Raw genomic sequence first — 23365 nt, 5'->3', positions numbered from 1 at the left:
CGATTTTGGGGTTACTCCTCTCGTTTTGATGGAGTTCCAAAATCGATTTTAGGGACCCTTAAAATCGATTTTATGCACTCTGTAGTGTGGACGGTTACAGCTTAAAATCGATTTAAAGCTCTTAAAATCGATTTAAAGCTCTAGTCTGGACCTGGCCTTAGAGACGTTATCCCCAATCCTGCAAACAATAACTTTCACTTGGCTAAACCTTGAGCATAAGATTTATGTTTATAGGGCCTCAGGGTGGGACCTTGCAAGTGTGATGGCTGCCATCTTTGGCCGACACACACGCTGGGAGCCTCCAGAGCTAAAAGCACAAGCTGCTTCAGCTTAAGCTAAAGAGCCTTGGTTTCCTAGCTGGGGGCTGTAACAACTCATCTGCGGATCTGCACAGATGGGACCTGTAAGTAACACACACTCACCAGTGGGTTATATAAGCCCTTTCTGAATGGAGGGTTTTTGAAGGCAGGGTGTTTGTAGAATTTGACCCTTTTAAAAAAGTTTAATATATCTAACATTGTATGAATGATCCTTTCTGGATCAGATATTATTTTCAGGTCTTATATATTAAGATGTTATTTGACTAAATTACTGCTTGCTTTGTTACCCCAGAGGGATAGCTAAGTGGTTTGAACATTGGCCTGCTAAACCCGGGGTTATGAGTTTCAATCCTTGAGGAGGACACTTAGGGATCTGGGGAAAAATCAGTACTTGGTCCTGCTAGTGAAGGCAGGGGGCTAGACTCAATGACCTTTCAGGGTCTCTTCCAGTTCTATGAGACAGGTATATCTCTATAGATTTTTTTAATGTTACAGATATAGGAGAGAGGCTGTGAAACGCAAAATTTGATTCCTCCCCCGCCCCTCCTTATATCTATTTGCAAAACTTGTATAATTATTTCTAGGTTATTTTTCCCCAAATAAATACTACAATTATGAAGCAAAAAAGCACTTGTGACTAAAGTAATGTACAGTACCCGTATACATCGCCCAGCACTTACGAGTGACAAACCAGTGCACAAAGCAATGATCATTAACAACCGTACAATAATAAAATGGTACAGTCAGCCAAGCATCATAAGCAACCCTACAATAATAAACCTGTATGGTAATACAGAGCACTAGGGGTGGGACGGGACTCAGAGCTGATTTTAGTTTGAAGCTTCCAAAAGATTATTATAATATGGTTTCCAATATGTGGTGGTGATTTTTCTGATTTTTTTATCTTGATTTAGAGGCAAACATATGATTCATTTTTATGTGTAAAATACTTTAAATTATTGCTTTAGAATAGTTTCCCTTTAAAAAATACCCCCCTTCCAGTGAAGTCCCACACTCCCTGGGATACTCTCAGTATGCCTGAAACAGGGATCAATATTTGTGACCTGTTGCCCCCTTGCCAAGCAGTTTTCTGCATTGCAGAAGTTGTAAATGTCAGATATTTTCAATGAATATCTCTAATTTTTGCTCTGGTAGGTCTGTGCTGGTTTGAGATAAAAACCCTGTTTCTAAGTAGGAAGAAAATGAGTTTTAAATATAATTTTAAAAGGTTTTAACTGGGATTAAAACGCTTTAACATTTATTTGACCATTGTTATGATTAGCAGTAGTATTTATTTGTAGCGCCAAGGGTACCCAGTTCCAAAGGCTAAAACAAACTTCTGCCACATGCCCCTCCTTGGTTCTTTCTTCCCCTCCCAGCATCCCGAGCTGGGTGATCTGTAGCTTTCTGTACTGCTTTTTACAGGAGGCTGTGAGCGCTGCTGAAGATGTCCGATAGTCTGGATATTGAAGAGAAACCTCCAGCCCCTCCGTTGAGAATGAACAGCAACAATCGTGATTCTTCAGCATTGAACCACAGCTCCAAACCGCTCCCTATGGCCCCGGAAGAGAAGAACAAGAAGGCCAGGCTGCGCTCCATCTTCCCAGGAGGAGGAGATAAAAGTAATGTATCAGCAGTGCAAAGGGGCTACTTTTCTCTCTTCCTGTAGTTTGTTGGGTGCTGTGTTTACTTTCTGTCTGTGCTTTCTTCCTGTTTCGTTGGTGGGACATGCTAATTAAAAACCTCCCCAAAGTGTTATGTTACTATCATTCTAATGCCATATTTTCAAAGAGGAGGAGGTGATGTTTAATTAATTATCTTTGGGCAGCTGAGCAGAACAGTAAAACACACACATGGTCTTGCATTTTTTAAATGCAGTTCCGGTTTAGACTGGGTTTGGTCTTGCATTTGTGGAGTGAAACCAAGGGAATAGGGTTCAAATTTCATTTGCAAAATTAAGGGAGGCATGTGTTTTGAATCTTTTAAAAAAATGTATTTGCATTTAAAGAATGGAGAGAGGAGTCTTGCTTTTATTTGCACTTATAGAGATGAGGAAGGGGGTGCATAATAAAAAAAAACGAACACCAAAACATGTGCTCAGTTACAGTAGAAGAGTGTGTTCGATTTTTTAAATTCGTAAACCAGGAATGTATGTTGTGTTGTTTGAATTTCTGGAGAAAACTGTGTCTTGTATTTTTAAATGCATTTGCAGAGTGAAGGAAGGTAGGGTGATGGGTATTTTAAATGCAGTTACAGTTAAGCCAGTAGGCTGTCTTGCATTAGTTGAAATGCATTTGCAGATGTAAAGGTAGAAGTGAGTCTTATATCAGAACCAAGACAGGAAATGATGCAAATCTCCCCTTGTGTCAGAAGGTTTTTTGTGACATTACTCTGAGAGCACCGGAGTTCCTCCCTGTTCCAGGTTGGTGCCACAATCGATTTTCTGACCTGCAAGACTCTGCACCATGCAAAGGGAATGGAAGATTACCATGCTTCAGGCTCCTGCTTTGTAACATTATCACAGCCACTCATCCCTGTTTGGAGAGGCTATTCATACCCCATTTTAATGAAGTTTGAGAAAAGTCTCTAATAGCTGCATTTCAGTGGCTTGATGCAGCATGCACAGGATGGGTAAGAGATGCCTTGGGCAACACAGGGTTGGGGAGCAGATAAGGCGGAGCTGTGACTACCGCTGCACTTTGCCTTATGAATAACCAGAGTTGAGACTGCATGAGTGAGTGTATGGGGGGGAGGGGGATGTTGTGCATACAGTTCTTAAACCGTGATACATTGATTGTATATTAAGGGGGGTGTTTGGAGTGTGTCAGCACGAGGTGGGTCTGAGGGTGTATTAAGAGTAAGTTACTGGACTAGGGTTCAGTGGGGATGTTAGGCGTTAATGGGGGCATATATGTTATGAATGTATTGGGGTGAATTTTTGGGGTGGGGTTATTTGGGGGTGTTGGGGAATTGAGAGGTGAGTGGGGGCTGACTGGAGGTGCTGGGGTGCATGTACAAGGGGGCAGGGTGTAATGGGAAGTGTCTGGGTGTATGTGCTGTGGGACGAGGGTAGTGGGGTGGTGGTGGTGTTAGGGGTGTATGTGCAATGGGGCAGGGCGTAATGGGAAGTGTCTGGGTGTATGTGCTGTGGGACGAGGGTAGTGAGGTGGCTGGTGGTGTTACGGGGTGTATGTGCTATGGGGCAGGGTGTAATGGGAAGTGTCTGGGTGTATGTGCTGTGGGACGAGGGTAGTGAGGTGGCTGGTGGTGTTAGGGGTGTATGTGCTATGGGGCAGGGTGTAATGGGAAGTGTCTGGGTGTATGTGCTGAGGGACGAGGGTAGTGGGGTGGCTGGTGGTGTTAGGGCGTGTATGTGTATTGGGTCAGGGTTAAGTCACTGGGTGGGGATGTCTGAGCTATGGCCATAGGGGCTGTCACTGCTGTGCGGTCCTAGGGTCTGCGGACCGTGGCACCTCCCTGTCCCAACCCCTATTGCCTGGACAGCCAGAGATGCCCTGTGCAGGCATTTTCCCACCAGTGCGCAGCACTCTCTTCCCAGCCACTGCTGCCTAGGGGCTCAGAGTGCAGCGCAGTGCATGGGAAGCAGCTTGCTGCCTGTGATGTAAGAGGCCAAAGCCGCGGTGGGGGAAGCCCCAGCTGAACCGAAGCGGAGGATGTAGCCACTGTAGAGTGGCTGTGCAGGTGGAATTGAAAGCAGCAGCCTGGGAGGTGAAGGGGAGGAACAGGGGAAAGGAGATCTTGGAAGGAAAGACAATACTCCAGGAGGACCTCTGCAGCAAGAGAAGTGTTCTCTCTCATGCTATTTACAAGTTGCCCTTTACCCTGCTGCAGTTTTCTGTATCCACCTCTCTCCCTCTTTCCTTGGAGAGGATGGTTTATTGGCCCCTGAGTGTATCCCACTTTGGACGTCTGGCTCAGCCCCAATTATTTAAACCACTTTCTCTTCTGACTCTTGTCATAAACAGATAGCTAAGGGTTAATGTCTCTTTCACCTGAAGCACCTGACCAGAGGACCAATCAGGAAACCGGATTTTTTCAACTTTGGGTGGAGGGAATTGTGTGTCTGAGGTCTTTGTTTTCTGGCTGCCTGCTTTCTCTGAGCTTTGGAGAAGTAGTTCTGTTTTCTAATCTTCTGTTTCTAAGTGTAAGGACAAAGAGATCAGATAGTAAGTTATATGGTTTCTTTTCTTTGGTATTTGCATGAATATCAGTGCTGGAGTGCTTTGATTTGTATTCTTTTTTGAATAAGGCTGTTTGTTCAATATTCTTTTAAGCAATCGACCCTGTGTTGTGTCACCTTAATACAGAGAGAACATTTGTATGTATTTTTTCTTTCTTTTTATATAAAGCTTTCTTTTAAGACCTGTTGGAGTTTTTCTTTACTTCAGGGAATTTAAGTCTGTACTCACCAGGGAATTGGTGGGAGGAAGAAATCAGGGGAAATCTGTGTGCGTTGGATTTGCTAGCCTGATTTTGCATTCCCTCTGGGGAATAGGAAAGTCCTTTTTGTTTCCAGGACTGGAAACGGAGAGGGGGAGTCACTCTGTTTGGATTCACAGAGCTTGTGTCTGTGTATCTCTCCAGGAGCACCTGGAGGGGGGGAAGGGAAAAAGGATTATTTCCCTTTGTTGTGAGACTCAAGGGATTTGGGTCTTGGGGTCCCCAGGGAAGGGTTTTCAGGGGGACCAGAGTGCCCCAAAACACTCTAATTTTTTGGGTGGTGGCAGCAAGTACCAGGTCCAAGCTGGTAACTAAGCTTGGAGGTTTTCATGCTAACCCCCATATTTTGGACGCTAAGGTCCAGATCTGGGACTAAGGTTATGATAACTCTAACACAGCACTGAAAAGAAGAGGTGACATTTTGATTTAACTCCCTTGATTGAAAACCACGATAGCTCCTGGGGGTGACAGACTGACTTGGGTCACTTCCCCTTCTGGCTGGCGTCAGAGTGATGTTGACTGTCTTCTGAGGGAAAACTTCCTCAGCATGAGGTAGTATGTGAAACAGATGCAGAAAAGGGGAGATCCAGAAGGAATCCTTGCCCAAAATTATCTGCAACAGCAAAAAAAGTAGTTAATTTTCTTCTCGTGTAGAAGATCAGAATCAATTTAGCAGCCATTTAGATTTCATCACTACAGGTGTGACTAGGAGTGAAGTGACTAGGATTTTGTATTTTTATTTTGTTGTGTGAAATAGTAAGAATATTTAACTTTGATGCTCAGGATGTGCCAAAATCCCTTGAAGTGGATTCATCTCATGGTTGGCTTGTACGTCAGGGTATCAGCTGGCTTGTGCATTCTTCACAGACTTACACAGTGACACACTTTGAAAGTCTTTGTTACAAAAACACAATGTTACTTTAACATGTCCATTTTGATCCAGTGCAACTGATTGCAGCATCACATGTTTATTATAATATCCTGCTGTCAGATCTTTTAAACAGAGTGAGCAAGAGAGAATCATAGGATATTTCTCCTTAAACAGACTAAGACGTTTGTATCCTGAGAAGTGCTAGACTACTTGAAATGTTCTGTCAACCTGCTTTCTTTGTAATGGGTAGGCAGCTGGTGTTCTGTGACTGCTACTTATCATGCTGACCAAAACTGTCTCATTGTTTCCTTGTGCTCCCCCTGTCTGATTGTTGTATCCACCTGTTATCTCTCATTTTACAGTTAGTTCCTAAACTCTTTATACCGTGCCTAGTCCAGGGAGGCGTGATCCATGACTAGAGCCCCTGGGTGTTACCACAATACAAATAATTTCTGCTAGGTAATTATATGCTCATAATCACTACAGTATCTGTAATGTGTGTTTCCTCAATTCCTCTGTGAGGTAGAGAAGTACTGTTGCCATTTACAGATGAGGAACTGAGGCACAGAGAGACTAAGTAACTTGCACAAGGGCACACAGAAAGTCCTGTGGCAGAGTAGACAATTGAAACCAGGTCTTGTAAGTCTCAGGCTGGTGCTCTAATCACCTTCCTTAAGTAATAATGATAGTAGTCAGTAGCTACGGGGGATTCAAAGACTGAGCGTCTCCTCCCAGCTGGGCTCTGTTCCTTCAAGAAAATTGGGAGCAGAGTCATTCAAGGAAACTGCCTGGCTTGTGGGGTGGGATATTTTGGTGGTGTTTGGGTTTTTTTCAGTCAGGTAGATAGAGCCTTCTTTTCCATTCTTACCGAATCACCTGCATTTGCTGCTCTGCAAAAATAACTACTACCGCATAACTGGAAGTGGTGGCCCAGTAAGGAAATGTCAGGAAATTAAACCTAAATTATCACAAAGAAAATGTATCCATATGATTCTCTTTTCAGCTATATTGGTGTAAACGATAGTAGTATTAACATTGTTAAACCCAATGAAGATTTAAACTGGTGTAGCTGAAAGTAGAATCTGGCCTTTGGTAGCTAAGTTTCCTCAGATACATAAAAAATAAGAAAATGGAGGAAGAACAAATGTGAAAGGGGAAGGGGAAAAGGAGGAGAAAAAAAGAATGGTGATGCTGGGGTAGAAAAGAAGGGAGAAGGAGGAATGATTTGAATAAGTCAATAAGAGGGTGGAGAAAAGAAAGGACCCAGAGAAAAGAACAGAATGAAACGGGGATAGAAGGGAATTAAACAATGAAAATGAGCAGGTGAAAAGAGGGCAAGCTGTTCTTTCCCTTACAAGAGAAAAGAAAAAGTCACCACTAAGCTGAGTCACAGTTTATTGCCAAAGAGATGCTTTTTTAGCATAATAATAGTGGGACTGGGAGAAACCAGACAGAACACTGTCTATTTCCTTGTCATCTTTTGATCTGTAATAATTGTTGCAGATGTGGTGGGTGATTTCACATTTCCCAGGCTTTGACAGCTGTGTTTATATTGGCCAATTTATCAGAGATCATTTGTAACATAAGCAAGCAAGAATTACAGATAGTCTTGCAGAGGAGTCAGTCCATCACCACTTCACATAGAATGTATGTGATTTGGGTTGCAGGGCATAGAAAAGTGTCAAAATGTTTAGACAGTGGGGTTAAATATAGACATCTAATTCCTTATTTAATTTCCATGTTATCAGTGTTTTGAATGCAGTCTTTAAGCAGAGGTATGCCATGCATGCATGCCAAGTCTCCTGAAGTGATCTATAATGCTTGTCACCAGGAATGAGCATCCTGTAAAGGACAACAAGTTCCAATTTTTGATAGAACATACTATATAGCACCTAATTTCACTTACAGATTTGACTGTTCCTTTAAACTGAACTTGATGACCCTTTAAATCCAATTTTTGCTGCAATCACTTGCAAGTGGCAAGCTTGGAAAAACCAGTTTTCTTATATACAATAAAAGGTTACATACACTGAAGGGATATGACCTCTTATTACTGAAAATTAAAGTAACAACTCCTTATAGATGAAAGGAAAACCCCTTGAATTCTGATGTACTATATTACTATTGTCTCTTCCAAGTGCTGAAGGAAAATAAATTATCAGTTAACATTGTGTAGAGGTTAGGATCTTGGGCAGAAACGCAGCAGGTAATTATTTAATTGGGATAAATGCAACACTGTGGACATGGGAATAAAAAAATTCAGAATACCCTATACTGTCAGTACGAAGGACAGTGTGCACTAACTTTGGGGAAAGTTGACGTTTCTCTGCCAATTAAGTGGATGTGTAAAGTGGCATTAAAGTCAAACAGGGAAGGAAACATTTCCTTCTGAAATGAGATTAGCACAGCTCATATTGGTTTGCCTGCATACCAAGAGGGACCTGGTTTGTGTCTTGACTATGGTATTGTGCAGGATGCTTGCACACACAGTAGGTTCAGGTACCAGATGAGGGACTTCACTAATGCCATCAATTGGCAGACCCAATGCTGGCACTCCTCAGGAAAGGCAAAATAAAAAGCCGCTAGCTTAGTGTTTAAGGTAGAAGTCTGACTTGGCTTAGATGCAAGTAAAAGTGCAAAATGTCAATATTTATAGAACAAAGACCCCATTCACTCAGTTCCCCACCGCGCTCTCTCAGTGGAACAGGAAACTTGCTTGTGGAAATAAGTCTCTCAACAAAATTGCTGCCATACAACTTTTTCTGTACAACTTGGCTATCCTTAATAATGCACCCAGGGAGTGTGAAGAATAAATGGAGGGAATGCACAATCACTTCTTGCTCTCTTTCTAAACTGTCATGCATGTTGCTGACCAACCATGCAGATTCACAGCATGACTCCCACACCTTTGGTGAAAGCTTCCCTCTACCCCCCAAACCAGTGCTTTATATCAGATCTTCCTTTTGCCTGCAGCTGCCATTTTATTTATTAACTTGTATTACAGCAGCACCTAAAGACCCAAATCATGGCCCCATATATCTCTGGAGACCTTGTAATGGTTAGTGTGGCATCATATCAGATTTGCAGAGCCAGTCAGTCTAGGAACATGCTGAGAATTTGTAATTTGGTTCCCTAAATATTTGTATTAAACTGATGGGTAGGGAGGAAAGGAATAGCTGGCTTCAAGGATATATTGCAGAAATTTTCAATTTAAAGCACTAGAGATGATGCAATGTGCATTCCACATAAACATTTTATTAACATCTTCTTTCTCGAATTGGGATTAGTCACTAAAACACATGGCAGATAGAAATTTGAATACATTCTAGTCTCCTTTGTAGCACATTCTATTTCAACTGAAGTGGCAAAGCTGTTCCAAAGTTGCTCCCTTCAACAGCACTGCGCACCACATTAGGATAAAAGAAGAACCTGCAAATAGCAATTTCGTCTACTATCTACCTGTATGGTTTCTGTTTGTAAAGTATGATGATTCTCCAAAGGAACCAAATACTTCAGCTTGTACTGTCAGTGAACCCCTGCTCTTTGAACATAGTTTATGAATTATATGTAGTCTTTAGAGATGTATTTGGGAGTTCATGTAAATATACTCTACAGTTACATATATTCGTAAGCTTATATTTGATATTTTAACTAGGATTCTGCCTGGATTTGGATAGGTTTCCCCAGATGTTTTTGTAATCTAAACAAAATTTGTTGCATGAATACAGTTATTTCACCGTGACTCCTAATTCGATGTGTTAGTGGAGGTACCTTTTGTCTTATAAAGGGTTGTCATTCATAGTATCTCAAAAACTCTGCCAAGGTGAGTGCTCCTGAAGTACCTTGATTTGCTCACCAGCCAGGGACCAAAATTTTGTTTACTGTCAGTTGAATACTCAGTAAAACTGGTTGTGGATGTGTTGCCATTCAGTTCTTCAGTGGAGCAGAGTGCTGGGAATGGACAGCCATTAGATATGATACTTTACCAAAGAGCTATAAAAGGAGGGAGAGGAAATGCAAATACAACTTTTATTGATTCTCCCCCCCCCCCCAAATCAAGCTCCTTCCACAAGAAGCACCAAAATCTGTTAGGACAAACTTCAGAGTTTTGAAAAAATAAATCAAGTATTAGCTGCTGGGTATGAAGGCTTGATTAAAAAGCGAAATGATGTTAGAAATAACTTACCTACCTGATTCCTTTTTATAGATGCCTAAGAAGGCTTTTACAGTTGTTTAAAGTGGATTCCTTGCGTAGCTGGTAGCTGCAATCTGGATTTGGCCATGTGAAGAAAATCAAATACAATCTCATGGGCCACATCGAAAAAGGGGTATACATTAGGTTGGCACTTCATTAACCTGGGTCTATGTAGCGGATAAGATTCCCTTTGAATTAATTGTTTCCCAGTTTAAAATGGTTACTTTGACTGAACCTGATTGTAAAAACTTGTGAATGAAAAAACTGCAGAAAATAAGTGCATGTTAACATTTTTACCTCTAGCCAATAAGAAGAAAGAGAAAGAGCGTCCTGAGATCTCTCTTCCTTCAGATTTTGAACATACGATTCATGTGGGGTTTGATGCAGTCACCGGGGAATTCACTGTAAGTAACCTCCATATTGTACCTTTGTTAAGTCTCTCAGTTCCTTGACAGTGAAATAGTTTTTTGCAGCCGGAAACTTCAGGTGATGACAGCAGTCAGGCTGAGAAAAAACAGACTTGTTGGTTTTGGATATTTTCAGTACTTTACCTCTGATTGCGGCTGCTTCCCGTTCCTCCTCTCCTCCCCCCACCTTCCCTTGGATTAACAGCAGAGTGCCTGTGGAAAATGAAAACTAGGAGAACCCAGGTGCCTGCCTGGATAAGTCTTATAAGCTGTTTTGGGGCTAGAGTTCACTGTCTTTGGAAAGACATAAGGAAAGTGTGCATGTGCACACGTCTGGACAGCTGGCCCTAAGGGTCATAGTCTAACTGGCCTATAAACATCGACAGAAAGCTGCAGAACAGGCATTGTGGAAGTCTGATCATTTTGTTTCAGTAAACAACATCCGAGGTATTCCCTGTCCAGAGATTAGGTAATCAGGCATGCTTTTAGCTTGAGTAGGGTAGTAATGGAATGGTCAAGTTTGCCACGTAAGATTAGTGGGAAGAGTTAATGCAGTGTGTTTCACCTCAAGTAATGGGGGAAATGAGTCTGATCCAAAGCTAAGTGAAGCCAATGGGAGGCTTCACTGGACTTTGGATTGAGTCACTGGTTAGGTGTTGGAATCATTAATTAGTAAGCCTAACATGATAGTCAGTTTATTCTTACCTTTTCCCAGCTTAGCAGTACTAGTAACTTTCCATACCTTCAATACCCAGTGAGCTGATGGATCAGACTATGGTGTAAAAACATGCCGAATGGTAGGAAGGGCTAATGTTGATTGGCAGTGTAAGTAAAACAGGGAAGATGGGACAAATCATTTTGTGGCTTCCTGGCCAATGTGCCACCAGCTTCCAAAATCTGGGCACCAAATGCAAATCTTCTGTGATTTTTGTTTTGGTTGCTTCTTCTGTTTCTTTAACATGTTTCAGAAAACTAGAACATTCCTGCTTCCTAAATAAATAAATAAAATCAATTAATGCATATAAAATAAAAGCTGTGTGGTGGCATCACGTCTTTATAAGAGAACTAGAATTTAAGAGCTTTTAGTCATTTGAAAATGTTACACTCAGATTTATATTAGATTTTAAAGAATAGACATGACTTCTAAATATATACTTCAAAAAAATATTCTGGACCAGATCCTGAGGTTCTTATTTAGGCAAAACTGATTAACTTCACTGGGAATTTTCCCTAAGTAAGGCCTGAGTAGAGATTGAGTTTAGGCCTCCAGATTTGGTCTTCTGCCCTTAGAAAATTGCAACAAATATATCAATTTCAGAACAATTTTCTGGTATTCGCTCTACATTTTATTGTTTCTCGCTCCCATTCTGTCTCTCTCTGTAACTACTTCACAGGTAACTTTAAACTTTGCTGCCATTTCTCAGTTCCGCATTACATTCTGTCATGTTTTTTATTTTCCTCCTTTTGTGTTTACATTTTCCATCTCTTTTTCTTCCACCTTTTCTGTCCTATTCCTTCGTCATCTTTTGTGTTCTCTCTTCTTTTCTCTGATCCCGTTTTTCAATGTTCTCCCAGTTACTGTTCTGTTATTTCTTTCCTTTTTCTGTGTTCTGTACTCGTCAGTCTTCTCTCTTTCTCTCATTTCCTGTGCTCATTCTCTTCTGTGTTCTGGCTGGAAGAAAAGTGAAATGGATCACAATTATCTTCCCTGGTGCACCAGTAGACAATAATCTTAGCCATTTTCACTTCCCTGTCAGCTGGAACAAAAAGAAATGGAACAACAACAAAAATAAGATTTGGGGTTTGAGGAACCCTCTACCTCCACTTCACAGATCAGCATTTGGATCAGTTTTAATATTGCTGCCAGCATCCATTGTGTCAAACAGTAGGTCTGCAGCATCAGACTTCTTATTGTAACATCTAATGCCATCAGCAGTCCATTAGCACAGACCCTGGCCTCTTATAGAAAGCAACAGCTGTTCTGGACTAAAAGTGCACAAACCCACTTTTATAGCAATGATTTATTTTCAATTACTCTTTTCCTCTTTTAAATTATAGGCACTAGCTTCCTGTTGTCCAGACTCGCTTTGTTGGATAGTTATTTCTACAATGACACATACTTGCTCCTGAAGCATGAGAGTGCAGAAGTTAATTCAGTGGGCTGCTGCCATAAAGAGATGGCTGCACCATCAGAATATACTTATCCCACCCCTCCAGAACAGCCTGGTGATGATGAGGCTTGTTGGTATAGGCCTAGTCCTGCAGTACTTAATACAGCAAAAAGTCCATTCAAGTCAAAGGAAATATTGCTCCATTAAGGACCACAGTTTGCCCCCTAGCCACGAGCTAATTTCAGTCACCAGATATCAGTCTTATGTTACATTTGGCTTCCCTGATTTTTCCCAATCTGGACACAAGTCTTGTGTCAGCCAAATAGTCACATGGTAAATAAATTTTGCTGAAGGGACTACCATTAGCTACACAACTTTTTTTAAAAAATCCCCAGTGTTTAGTGATCGCACTGTCTTTGTCTCTCAAAAGTTTGGAAGTGCCATGGGAATGTGAAAATATTTTAAATTTCAAGCAATTACAGTGGTTGTCATGCCAGCCATGTCAGCTTTATTGGTTACATGCAATGCATAGAAAAATTTCTAACGCCCAATGTTAATTCCTCCCTGGATGTATTACCTGACTGCTATTTGTTGAAATCTAGAATTGGAATCAGGAACACCTGCATGGGATCCTGAGTTTTGGCTATACGGTTTTAGCATCAAGCTATGTTGTTACTCATGTATGCATGTTAAAACTCCATTTCATTGTGCTTGGAGCAACCATGATTGCTAGGAATTAGGGCACAAAGCACCAAATGAAATTGGCTGGAAACTGTTGGGTGGAAGCATGCTTCTTTAGCTTTATATTTATTTATTTTGAAGAAGCTATTGCATTTATTTTGAGGGGAGGACGGCTCCGAATTTGTAGCTTTTTGGTTTTGTTTTGTTTTTTAAAGTGAATTTTGTAAGGCATGTCTTTTAGTGAAATAGTTTCCTGACCCCAGTCTGGAATAAAAGCTGGCCACACACCAAATTTTTAAAGATTCTTGATGAAGATTTTAGCCAGTTGGAGGAAGTCATGGCTTTAGATCCAAAGACTTTGCACATTAGCGACCTAAACAAATGTCTGTCTAAAGTTTCCTAGACTTTTCACTCTGACACGTACATTACTTGTATTACAGCAACGCTTGACCTTCTAATAATTCAACAGCTACTTTCTCAGTTGCAGTTTGTTCCTTGTGCACTGGCCAGTTATGATGTCAGGAATGGAAAAAGTTGCATACAGCTGTTAATAATTGCTAAACTGGTTTTAAAAATCAAAAAAACACTGAGTAATTTTTCCAGTCACTTGCCGTGAATCCTCAGTAATATATTTTTGTAAGGGAGAAAAAAATGGGTAAAAAGGGGGATGATGCTTCCAAACTTTGGAACAATTGTGATTTTTCTGTTTTTCCTAAGTCTGTCTTCCTGTAGCCTATCCAGCACCTAATCTATTTGGTATTTACCTCATAATTCTCCCACTTTAAATGGGATTTTCCCCATTTCGGCCCATTGGTTTCACCTCCTTCCCACCTTCTAAGTTGTCCCACATTCTGTTTTAACTTTCTTTTCTTTCTTTATTTACGTCCATTACAGCCAGATCTCTATGGCTCACAGATGTGCACAGGGAAGCTCCCAGAGGTGCGTCACAGGCCCAAAAGAAGCTTGCATCAAAGTGCTTCTTTGAGATGTCATAGCACTGCAGCAGCAGGTTCATGTGTGTGCAGTAGATTTGTTGCTTGGCTTATCCCACATTTTTGTCATTAATCCCAAACTCTGGAGGCCCATGTCACACATTGATTTGCAGAGAACTTCGTAGGCAGAAGCCATGTAAAATGTATATCTAAAGCGGGGTGGCACCAAGGTTATGCTTAGATGCAACTCAGGTATAGTCTGTATTCAGTAGCTCCTCTAATTCGCTGCTACATGTTGGCTGTGTGGTAAAAGGGGAAAATTGTAGGTTCTGAAACTTAGGAAATTATACTGGATGTTTAAAGCAATTTGTCAATAATAATATTCCAATGCAAATTTGCAGCTTTCCGAGATTGGATCAATTTCCAAATGACACCCTACCTCCTAAGATGATTGAAAACTCATGCTAGGCTTTGGCACTTGCAGCCTGTTTTCTGAGTTCCTACTTTCTATAAATTGTTAATAACAAGCATAGAGAGCTAAGGGTGCTGAAAAGAGACTTCCTTAGCAGCAGCAGCTGTGTTACAACTCAGTGTTAGATTCTTTACATTTCAATCCAAATTGTTGCCCCCTTCTCCAAATTAGAAGCAATATTCCCCTGATCTAGACATACATTTATTTGAGATTATCAGGGAGGGGGTTTATCTTTTAATTAGAACAGCAACTATATATTTCCATTATTAAGCATTGAAAATCCAGTGTAAAGCTCCTAAAATACACTGTGTTGTCCACAAATAGAGAGTAGTCTTGTTATGTCTGCACTTAATCACCAGGAAAACAAGCTAAGCCTTAACTCATTATTCCATGGAAGAGCAGAGCTGATTTAAAGATGAGTTTCATGCACGTTTTTTCCTGTCAGTCATAACTTTCTTTTCTTTTTTAAAAGTTGGATCCTCTTTTTAGCTCTGTATTTTGATAGAGAAGAGAATGATTACATCTACTGTGTCAGTTTCTTATTTTAAATGTAAGGCATCAATTAAAGTTTCTGAAAGTAATCTTACAGGTAGCATGGGATTCTTGGTAAGGAACTATGCTGACTGTGGCTGCTGAATTTCCTAAATCAGCATTCTTTCTACTTGGCATCCACAGGGAATTCCAGAGCAGTGGGCCAGGCTGTTACAGACCTCCAATATAACGAAACTAGAGCAAAAGAAGAATCCACAAGCTGTTTTAGATGTTCTCAAATTCTACGATTCCAAAGAGACAGTTAACAACCAGAAATACATGAGCTTTACTTCAGGAGGTAAGTTGAAGCCACGCTGTGCAAGAAACTGAAAGCCAAACTGCTTCAAAAGTAAAACAAGTGTCTTTGAAGTGCCAAGAAGTGACCAGAACGACATTCCAGTGACAAGGAAAGATCTAATCTCCTGGAGTTGAATGCTGCTTCCTCCCAAAGATGCAGTTGCAAATGTGGAAGAGCAATTGGATAATCTTGTTTTTTTGTTTGTTACTTTGTTTTGAAAATTAAATAAGAGGATAGAGTGAAACAGTCACTGCCTCTTTCATTCTGAAGCCACAAATAACTGGCGATCTGCTCAGGAGGTGGGTGCTATGCATAAATATATGAAATGTATACAACATTTCTGCTGTCATGGAGTCTTCCTAGGAATCTGGATGAAGGATCAAAGAGAAGGAGGTACTTCTAGAGGCTACAGCATCTTCATTCTGGGGATTTCATTGCAACTGAGGCGCCATAATTTGGAAGCCTCCAAATGTGACCTTGCTGTTACTTTTTCTAGGTTTTCTGTACATTCTGCAAAGTCACTAAGCAGCATTGAGAAAATGTTTTCAAGGAGAATAATTCTCAATTTTAGTTTATATTTTTTTCAGTTGGGTTTTTTTTTCCTTGTTAGCTAAAGGAACCCTGTTGCCTGATAATAAATCATGCCTACCAAGGAAGCTGAGGCTTCAGACTGAGTAGAGTGTGTATGGCTTCAGTAATGATGTGTTCTTTTCTGTATCATGGCTCTCCTAATTATTGAGCTGATTCCTGCACGAAAATGTTGTGATACAATTAAGTTTGTAAAGACATAGCTATTATTTCTGCTAACGTGGCGTTCAAACCCAGCAGCGTGTGAGCAACATCTGTAACTTTCTTGACCTGAAGTTGTTCATCTGATAGAGCTAATAAAAATGCCGCCATCAGTGCCAGTGGAGACAGTGACTTCCTTGAACCTGATGGCGCATTTGAGACCCGTAATTCAAAAATTGATTGCCTGACTAACCTTAAATTTACCCCCACTAAAATAACAATTAACTCTGGGATAAGTTATCAAACATGCAAAATTTCAGGCTTGTAGGAGTTTTGTGCATGTGTGTGTGTTTGCAAAAGCTAGAGGGATGGTGATCCGCTTTAGAAGGAAAACTGACTTACGTGCTTATGGAGTTGCTATTATGGCTTCATAATAATAGAACAATATGAAGGGGGTTATACTGAACCTTTTCTATAGGAAGGTTTTGACCCCACTAGAAAGAAAAATGCATGTATTTGCAATCTTTTTATGCAAGTGACTTTATTGTAAGCCTGACTTCAAACTACCTTCTCTATTGGTGAAGGATGTATGCTGGACCACTTCCCTTTACTATCCCAAATGAGAGGGGTAGAGTGAAACATGGAAAACAGACACTAAAGTAAAATGTAGACATTGTAGTAAAGAAATAGCCCAAATCTTTCCACCATCTTCCTGTCATCTTTATAAAGTAACTGGTTTTGCCAAAGGAGTGTTGTGAATGAAATCTGGCAAGTTTTGGATGAACTTGTTTTGCTGGATTCCTCAGAACAAGCTTCGTTATGAAAAGTATCTAGCTAATCTTCCTTTGCACCTTTCAGATAAGAGCGCCCATGGATACATAGCAGCCCATCCTTCGGTGAGTGTAAAAAAATAACAGCGATTTCATTTATGGTGTTTGGGTAAGTGTGGTGGAGTAAGCCATAAACTCTGAATTTTCTGGTATTCAGAATATTAGTCTCCTCTGCTGAAAGAAGTCAGACACAACAGCTTTGCAGCAGTGGTATTTAGATTCCACTGGCTATTTTTAATTTTCTGTTTAATACCTGACAGACAGATTAACGCCTGGGTTTCTTGACGAGGAATTGCTTACTGTTCCCAGCCCTTTATGATTTATATTCTTTAGTACAGTGTGTTATTCCAGGCTCTCTAACTACACTTTAGTGTAGTTTTTTCCATCTTAAAATAAAATCTCTACTAAATTTTTTTGCTTTTGTACTTCTGTGATTTAATTAGATATATGACTGAACATAAGTAAGGTTAGAAATTATTCAAAACTCATGGAAAGAATTTGTAAGAATGTTTTAAACATTGCTCCATTATAACTAATGCTGAATTACTGTGGAAATCCCAGAGATATATTTATGACCTCCATATTAATATTGACTGAGTTTATCAGTATTAACATTATTGCATTAAATATCAATCATTAATTAGGAATTTGGCCTTTATTTTAAATTCAGTGACTCAATTTCACAGTTAAGGTTTTTAACTAAAGCCAGATCCATTATCCATAATAAAATAAATTTCTGGACGAATACTGCAGTCACATAGGAATATAATCAGTATGGCCTTCAAAGTGGTTCCTACCAGTGGTTATGGCGTCCTTAGGAACTATCACTGTATCTCATCCTGTGGGATATAACAAGTAGCAAGATACAAGCTCTTCCACGACAATAGCCTATTCAAGAGATTCAACAGGAATCTTTAATAAAAGGAAAGGTGGGAGCTCTATTGCAGTACAGAGAAATCATTCAGCTCCTACTAACTGAATTTCACCCAGTAATACAAGTCTGGTATTGTATATAGTTTAGCTTCACAATTCTAGTGTTGTCACATCATCCATGGAACCCTTCTAGGGTATGGAAATGGTTTGTTGTGTTCTGGCATCATAGAAGTGAGATTCTTTTATTGCATGATTTTTTTTTCAAAAATGTGTAAGTGTGTAAAATATTAATATTAAACAGGAAACCTTACAGTCATGTGATATGCTACAGAATAATATATACTCTTTACCACCTACACTAAGACAGCTCCAAGCTCTGGGAAAGTTGCATGATATCATATAGAATATGGTGAATGCTCCTCTGACATGGTAGCTGGGTTATGCAGCTTATAATTCTAAAGTTTTGACACTTTAGTAACTTCTTTTACAGGTCACCATTTTCAGTAAAATCAGTTGTGCAGTGAAATAGATTCTCAAGGGAGATGCAGTATCACTGTATATATATTTAAGGACAAATTAATTAAGGCAGTGGTAGGAATGGTGTAGTGAACTGTTCTGCAAACTATAGGGGTTTAGACTGGATGATCCATACAATTATTTCTGTCCCTTCTAACATTGATACCAGATATTGTACTGAAGAGAAGTGGCCATCTCACAGGTTATGTGAGAGACCTGATTATTTAGAACAAGTGTCCCCAGTCAGCTTAAGATTCTGCTTTGATAACCATGTTATTCTTTGTGTTCCTTCTCTTAACCCCCCTATAACATTCCTTTCACCGTTTGGTAAATGTTTGATTGGACCTTTTTCCCCCAGTTTATTCTTCTTCTGGCAATTCGAGTCATTAGTCCACATTTTAGGTATAGTAGCTGGGCTTGTGGTAGTTGCAGCCCCATTAACTTTATACACTGATTCACTGAAACCTGGCAAAGAGCAGAAATACTAAGCATTAAGCATTAGATGAAGATAAATGTGAAAAGCATCTAAACAGGAAAAAATAATATTCTGCAGGGTAAAATAATAATAAAAAAAAAGAATTGCTTTTCTCTATAATACAGAATTTCCTGTTAGACTCAAGGAAGGATCCTTTGAGATTTGAAATGCATTAATTAGTCTAACTGGTAGACTTGTTAGCTTAATTAACTGTTACCATTTCTGCAAACATGTTACCAAAGCAATACACTATGAACTAGAGGTGATTTTCTAACTCCTGCATCTATTCAGGTATTGTTCTCAGTTGAATTAGTCTTTCATTAAGTATGTAAATGAATGATTTATTTGCCTTTATTTAACTTAATTCCTCTAATAATGCAGCATAGGATACAATTCACTAGCCCAAATGCTAGTACCGTACCAAGACTGGCCATGAATAAATAAGAGACAGATGAAAAACACCAAAATGAATTAACCAAACACTACATATATTTGTAATCATAAAAAAAGAATGCACCATATGCAACTAATAACTGAGGTTTCTACAACTATATATAAATGTAAAATTCTCTGCTATGTCTGAGTAGATTAATGCTGTACATTATTAACAAGACTCCCATGCTGTCTTTAAAGAATAAGTGAACAATCAGCTATGCTACTGCCTTTTATCCACAGAGCACAAAAACTGCTTCAGAACCCCCTTTAGCTCCCCCAGTTTCAGAAGAAGAGGATGAAGATGATGAAGAAGAAGAAGACGACAATGAACCTCCACCTATTATTGCACCACGACCTGAGCATACAAAATCAGTAAGTTCACTAGCAGCTTTGGTTACTGGTGTCATTGTATGGTATAATTGAGAAATGTATCTGTTATAATAGGGAAGTGTATAGAGTCTCTTTTGGGTGAAGACTCAGTGTTAGAATCCTGACTTCAGCTTTTAATTCGCATGAACCTACAGAAGCCAGGAGATTCTGATTTGAGGCTTTTCATGTAATCCTGAGCTTTTCCCATTATGCCAATAGGTATTGTGAAACTCTGAGTTCAGTTTTTATATTGTGTTTGTGTATATGTAATACTATGTTACTTAAAATACATATATATAAACGTGGACTTAGCCACGGTCAGTGGAGAGAAGGCTTGTGATAGTGCTAGCTCTCCTGCTTCCTTCCTTGCTGAGAGAGAGAGAGAGACTGAACAGATGTGATGGGGAGATGAAATGCAGAGCAGATGTAGACAATGCAATTCCTTGTCTTCTAACAGGACAAAGTATTTGTCATATTAAAGACAGATAAAATATATAAATGTTTTCCTAATGATGCTATTCTATGCACGCAATTGCTGTAGTTACTACAGGGATGATACACAGTTGTGAATGGGAGAAGTGATCTGCGAGATCACAAATTGAAGGAGGGAATTCCGCAGGATAGTGACTCTATTAAGATGTGGTCCCCATCATGAAAATAATAAGGCCTTTTATTATAACGGTGGGATCTGTCATGTTTAAATGCAGTCTTTAGAGGATGAAAATACAGACCACCCCAAATCAGCCATATCCAGTCCTGCTGAATCTAACCTGATCATTGTGATTCAGTTGAGCAGACGTTGGCTTTCGTAATATTTGCATCATGGCTGCTACTGAGTTTTTGTGGAAACTACTACCATCAAGACCAAAACCCTTCTATGTTCTTACTTCAACTCCTAGCGTGTGGACTAGATAGACTAATATTTCCTTTAGAGCTGTGATCTGTGAGGTCAGTACATACTTTTAGGGATTCCAAGATCCAATCTGATAGACTAGCTTCTCCAGAGCTGTTGTTGTTTGTAGCATGAGACCAAAATGGCTCCAGAAGCAAAATAATAATGTCTACATGTCATTACCTTTCTTTAGATGATTTTCTTCTTCTTAAAGAAAAGCGAACAGCTTTCTGAATAGCAGTAGCTGTCTTGCATTTACATTTAATTTGCTCTATTACAATAGTAAGATTATTTAGATTAATGAGTGGAAAGAACCGATGATCAAATCCTAAAGGATTTGGACAAATATAAAATTCCTTCCTCAATTTTTTCTTTGGAAACTCCCTTGAAATGCCTGAGAGTTTTGCTTGAGTAAGGATTTCTGAATTTAGCCCTTGTGCAACAGAAATAATTTATAGAAGGTCTATCGCAAAGGCACAGAGCTAGTGCTGGGTACTGCTCTGCAGGAGATGTTCTGATTTAACTGACCTAAAATAAATTTTTGTAACTAATTACTCCTGTTTGTTCTACAGGGCCATCACAGACTCTGGAGCAGTCGTGGGCAACTTGAGGCCCATGGGCCACATGCGGCCCGCCAGCAGATTACCCTGACGGGCCGCAGGTTGCCCGCCACTGCTTTGGAGGATGAGCTGGATACACCTCTGCTTCATGCATCTTCAGCAGCAATTTTAACTGAGTTCCAAAAATCTTTTTATTACTGATTGTCAAGAGATGCGCCTTCCCTGTCGTGCCCCCTACTAGCCAAGCATGGCTCTGCAGAGGCCAGCCTCAGTTTCCCCTTAAAATGTCCACATTTCCTCTGCTGGGAGTCCAACTTATTAAACCCTGCACAGAGTATTTCAAAATAGAATTCAGACACACTGTCTTCATCCCAGTTTCATATGGGCCTAGCCTCTCCTCCTTGAGTATCTGTTCTCTTTTTGAAGTTTCGTTCTTTCACCCTGGTACCAAACTTGGCACAGCTTCTCTTCCCCAAGTGTCTGTCTTCTTGCTCTCCCAGCGCTTCTTGCCTGGAGTTTGAGCCCAGGTCAGAAAGAGCCCAACTTGACTCTCTGTTCCCAGGCTGTATGTGTTAGCAGAGAATTTGAATCACTGAGACACAGAGCCTCACAATGTCATTTTTACAGTCACCCTTCAGAGCTTAATCAGACTATAAGCAAGTAAATGTTCCCCTCCAGGGTTTGAAATACAAAATTGTAGCACCAAGAACCTAAATATGAAACTGACTATAAATAAGGATAAAACTAACTTCATTGGTTTTCATTGTCCCTGTTTTGAGAAATGCACAAAAGAAACAAACACCTTAATGTAAGTTGCCATTGGTGATAATAAGTAAAGGAACATAATTTGTTTTTGTTTTTTTCCAGTATGACACTTAAGTTGGCAGAGTCCCTATAAAAATTCATATGTGAGATAAAATCTCATGGGGATCCATCTCCATAGCCACCTTTCTGACCCCAAAATAATTTTCTGTTGCAGATCTACACCCGGTCTGTAATTGAACCTGTTGCTGCACCAGCACTAGTTAAAGAGGCTACAACCCCTCAGCCCGAGAACTCAAACACCAGCACTTTGTACAGAAACACAGACCGGCAACGAAAAAAATCCAAGATGACGGATGAAGAGATCCTAGAGAAATTGAGTAAGTGTCCTGTCCTTACCTCTTGTTTTATAAAGCATTGTCTAAATGTGTCCCTCCTGTATGCGTGCAGAAGGAATGTCCTTATTTTAGTGTCACTGGGGCACTTGGGCTTTCTTGTACACCCAGCGATTGTGCTCGATGGACAGGAAACAGAGTTGGAGGGAATCCCTTCCTTCTCAGTGGGCAGCTGTGATTTGCCTGCGTGTACTTTCTAATGTGCAGCAGAAAGAGAGAGAGAGGGAGAACATTTCTGGATAAGCTGAACGCTGTTGCCTAGTAACCCCTGGTTTACTGAGTCGCCAACAGGTGTCCATTGGGCTGAGCAGAAAACACGTATTATACCTCTTCTACGGTAGTAGTAAGTGCTTCTGGTGAGCATCCCCTCCCCTGGAGATACTATGTATGTTTTGGGTCTGCAGTGGCAGAATGCCGCCAATTACTGCTGTTTTGGCCATGAACCTCCTCTCCTCCCACCCCAGCATGGCTAAGTTCATTAAGCTATAGTTTAGCCCTTAGTATGTAAATACTCATATTTACAAGCCATTGTTTCTGTTGTGATTTCATATAAACCTTTATTAAACTCAGATTGCAGACTTAGTGGTACAGAAGGGAGATCCTTATGACTGTATCTTCATTACAGTTCTGTGCTCTCTGGCATTTATATATACCAAGGCTGAATTTGGTCCAGTAACTAAAACTACCTATACAAGGCACCAACCATTGAAATGCAGCAGCCTCTGGGGTGGAAAGCTTCAGCTGTTGATACAGAGCAGCACTACACTGAGAGTCTGCTCAGGCCTAGTATTAAAGCCTGACCAGAACTCAACTCAAGCCCAAGAGTGTTGACTTGTTTTCATGCCGGACACTTGTAGAGTGTTAGTTTTGCTCGGAGAGCTATGGGCCACTGGCCAGAGGCTTAGACAGGGTGTGGGGAAGGGAGAGGAGCGAGACTAAAGAAAGAAGGGTGGAAGGAGAGAGGAGCACGGGAATGGTGGGGAGGAGACTGGGAAAGGGGAGGGAGGGCAGTAGGGAGGAGAAGAGAGGCAAAAATAAGAAGTTGGACAAGGGCATCAGAAAATTGAAGTCTGTACATGCAGATGTTAAAAATATCCTGACCTGAGCCAAAGAGTGTTGTTTTCATACTCGACCTGACCTGAGACTTGTATCTGGGTGCCTTCAGGTTGCAGGGGTCTACATTACAGTGCTGCTCATGGAATACCCACTACTACTTCCTGTAGCATCTAAGTATTCCTTGGAGTTCTTCC

At 40.4% G+C, this 23365-nt stretch overlaps 1 protein-coding gene across 3 annotated transcripts in view; it reads left to right on the top strand.

Moving 5' to 3' along the window:
* The window catches only part of PAK3 (p21 (RAC1) activated kinase 3), a 193251-nt gene that overhangs the window by 142314 nt on the left and 27572 nt on the right, over positions 1-23365 (top strand). For 2 of the 3 annotated variants that reach the window (XM_030576247.1, XM_030576246.1), the window contains 7 exons: positions 1746-1942; positions 10151-10251; positions 13941-13985; positions 15126-15279; positions 16867-16904; positions 19378-19509; positions 21938-22100. In XM_030576247.1, the coding sequence (XP_030432107.1) occupies positions 1768-1942; positions 10151-10251; positions 13941-13985; positions 15126-15279; positions 16867-16904; positions 19378-19509; positions 21938-22100 (808 nt within the window). In that variant the 5' untranslated portion in view covers positions 1746-1767. The remainder of the gene's footprint in view (positions 1-1745; positions 1943-10150; positions 10252-13940; positions 13986-15125; positions 15280-16866; positions 16905-19377; positions 19510-21937; positions 22101-23365) is intronic. The other variant, XM_030576249.1, reaches the window with a different exon arrangement.

The sequence above is a fragment of the Gopherus evgoodei genome, chromosome 9 (genome assembly GCF_007399415.2).
Source record: "Gopherus evgoodei ecotype Sinaloan lineage chromosome 9, rGopEvg1_v1.p, whole genome shotgun sequence".
NCBI classification, from domain to species: domain Eukaryota; kingdom Metazoa; phylum Chordata; order Testudines; family Testudinidae; genus Gopherus; species Gopherus evgoodei.
Note: the sequence above shows the minus strand (reverse complement) of the source record. Positions and strands in the feature narration are given on the sequence as shown.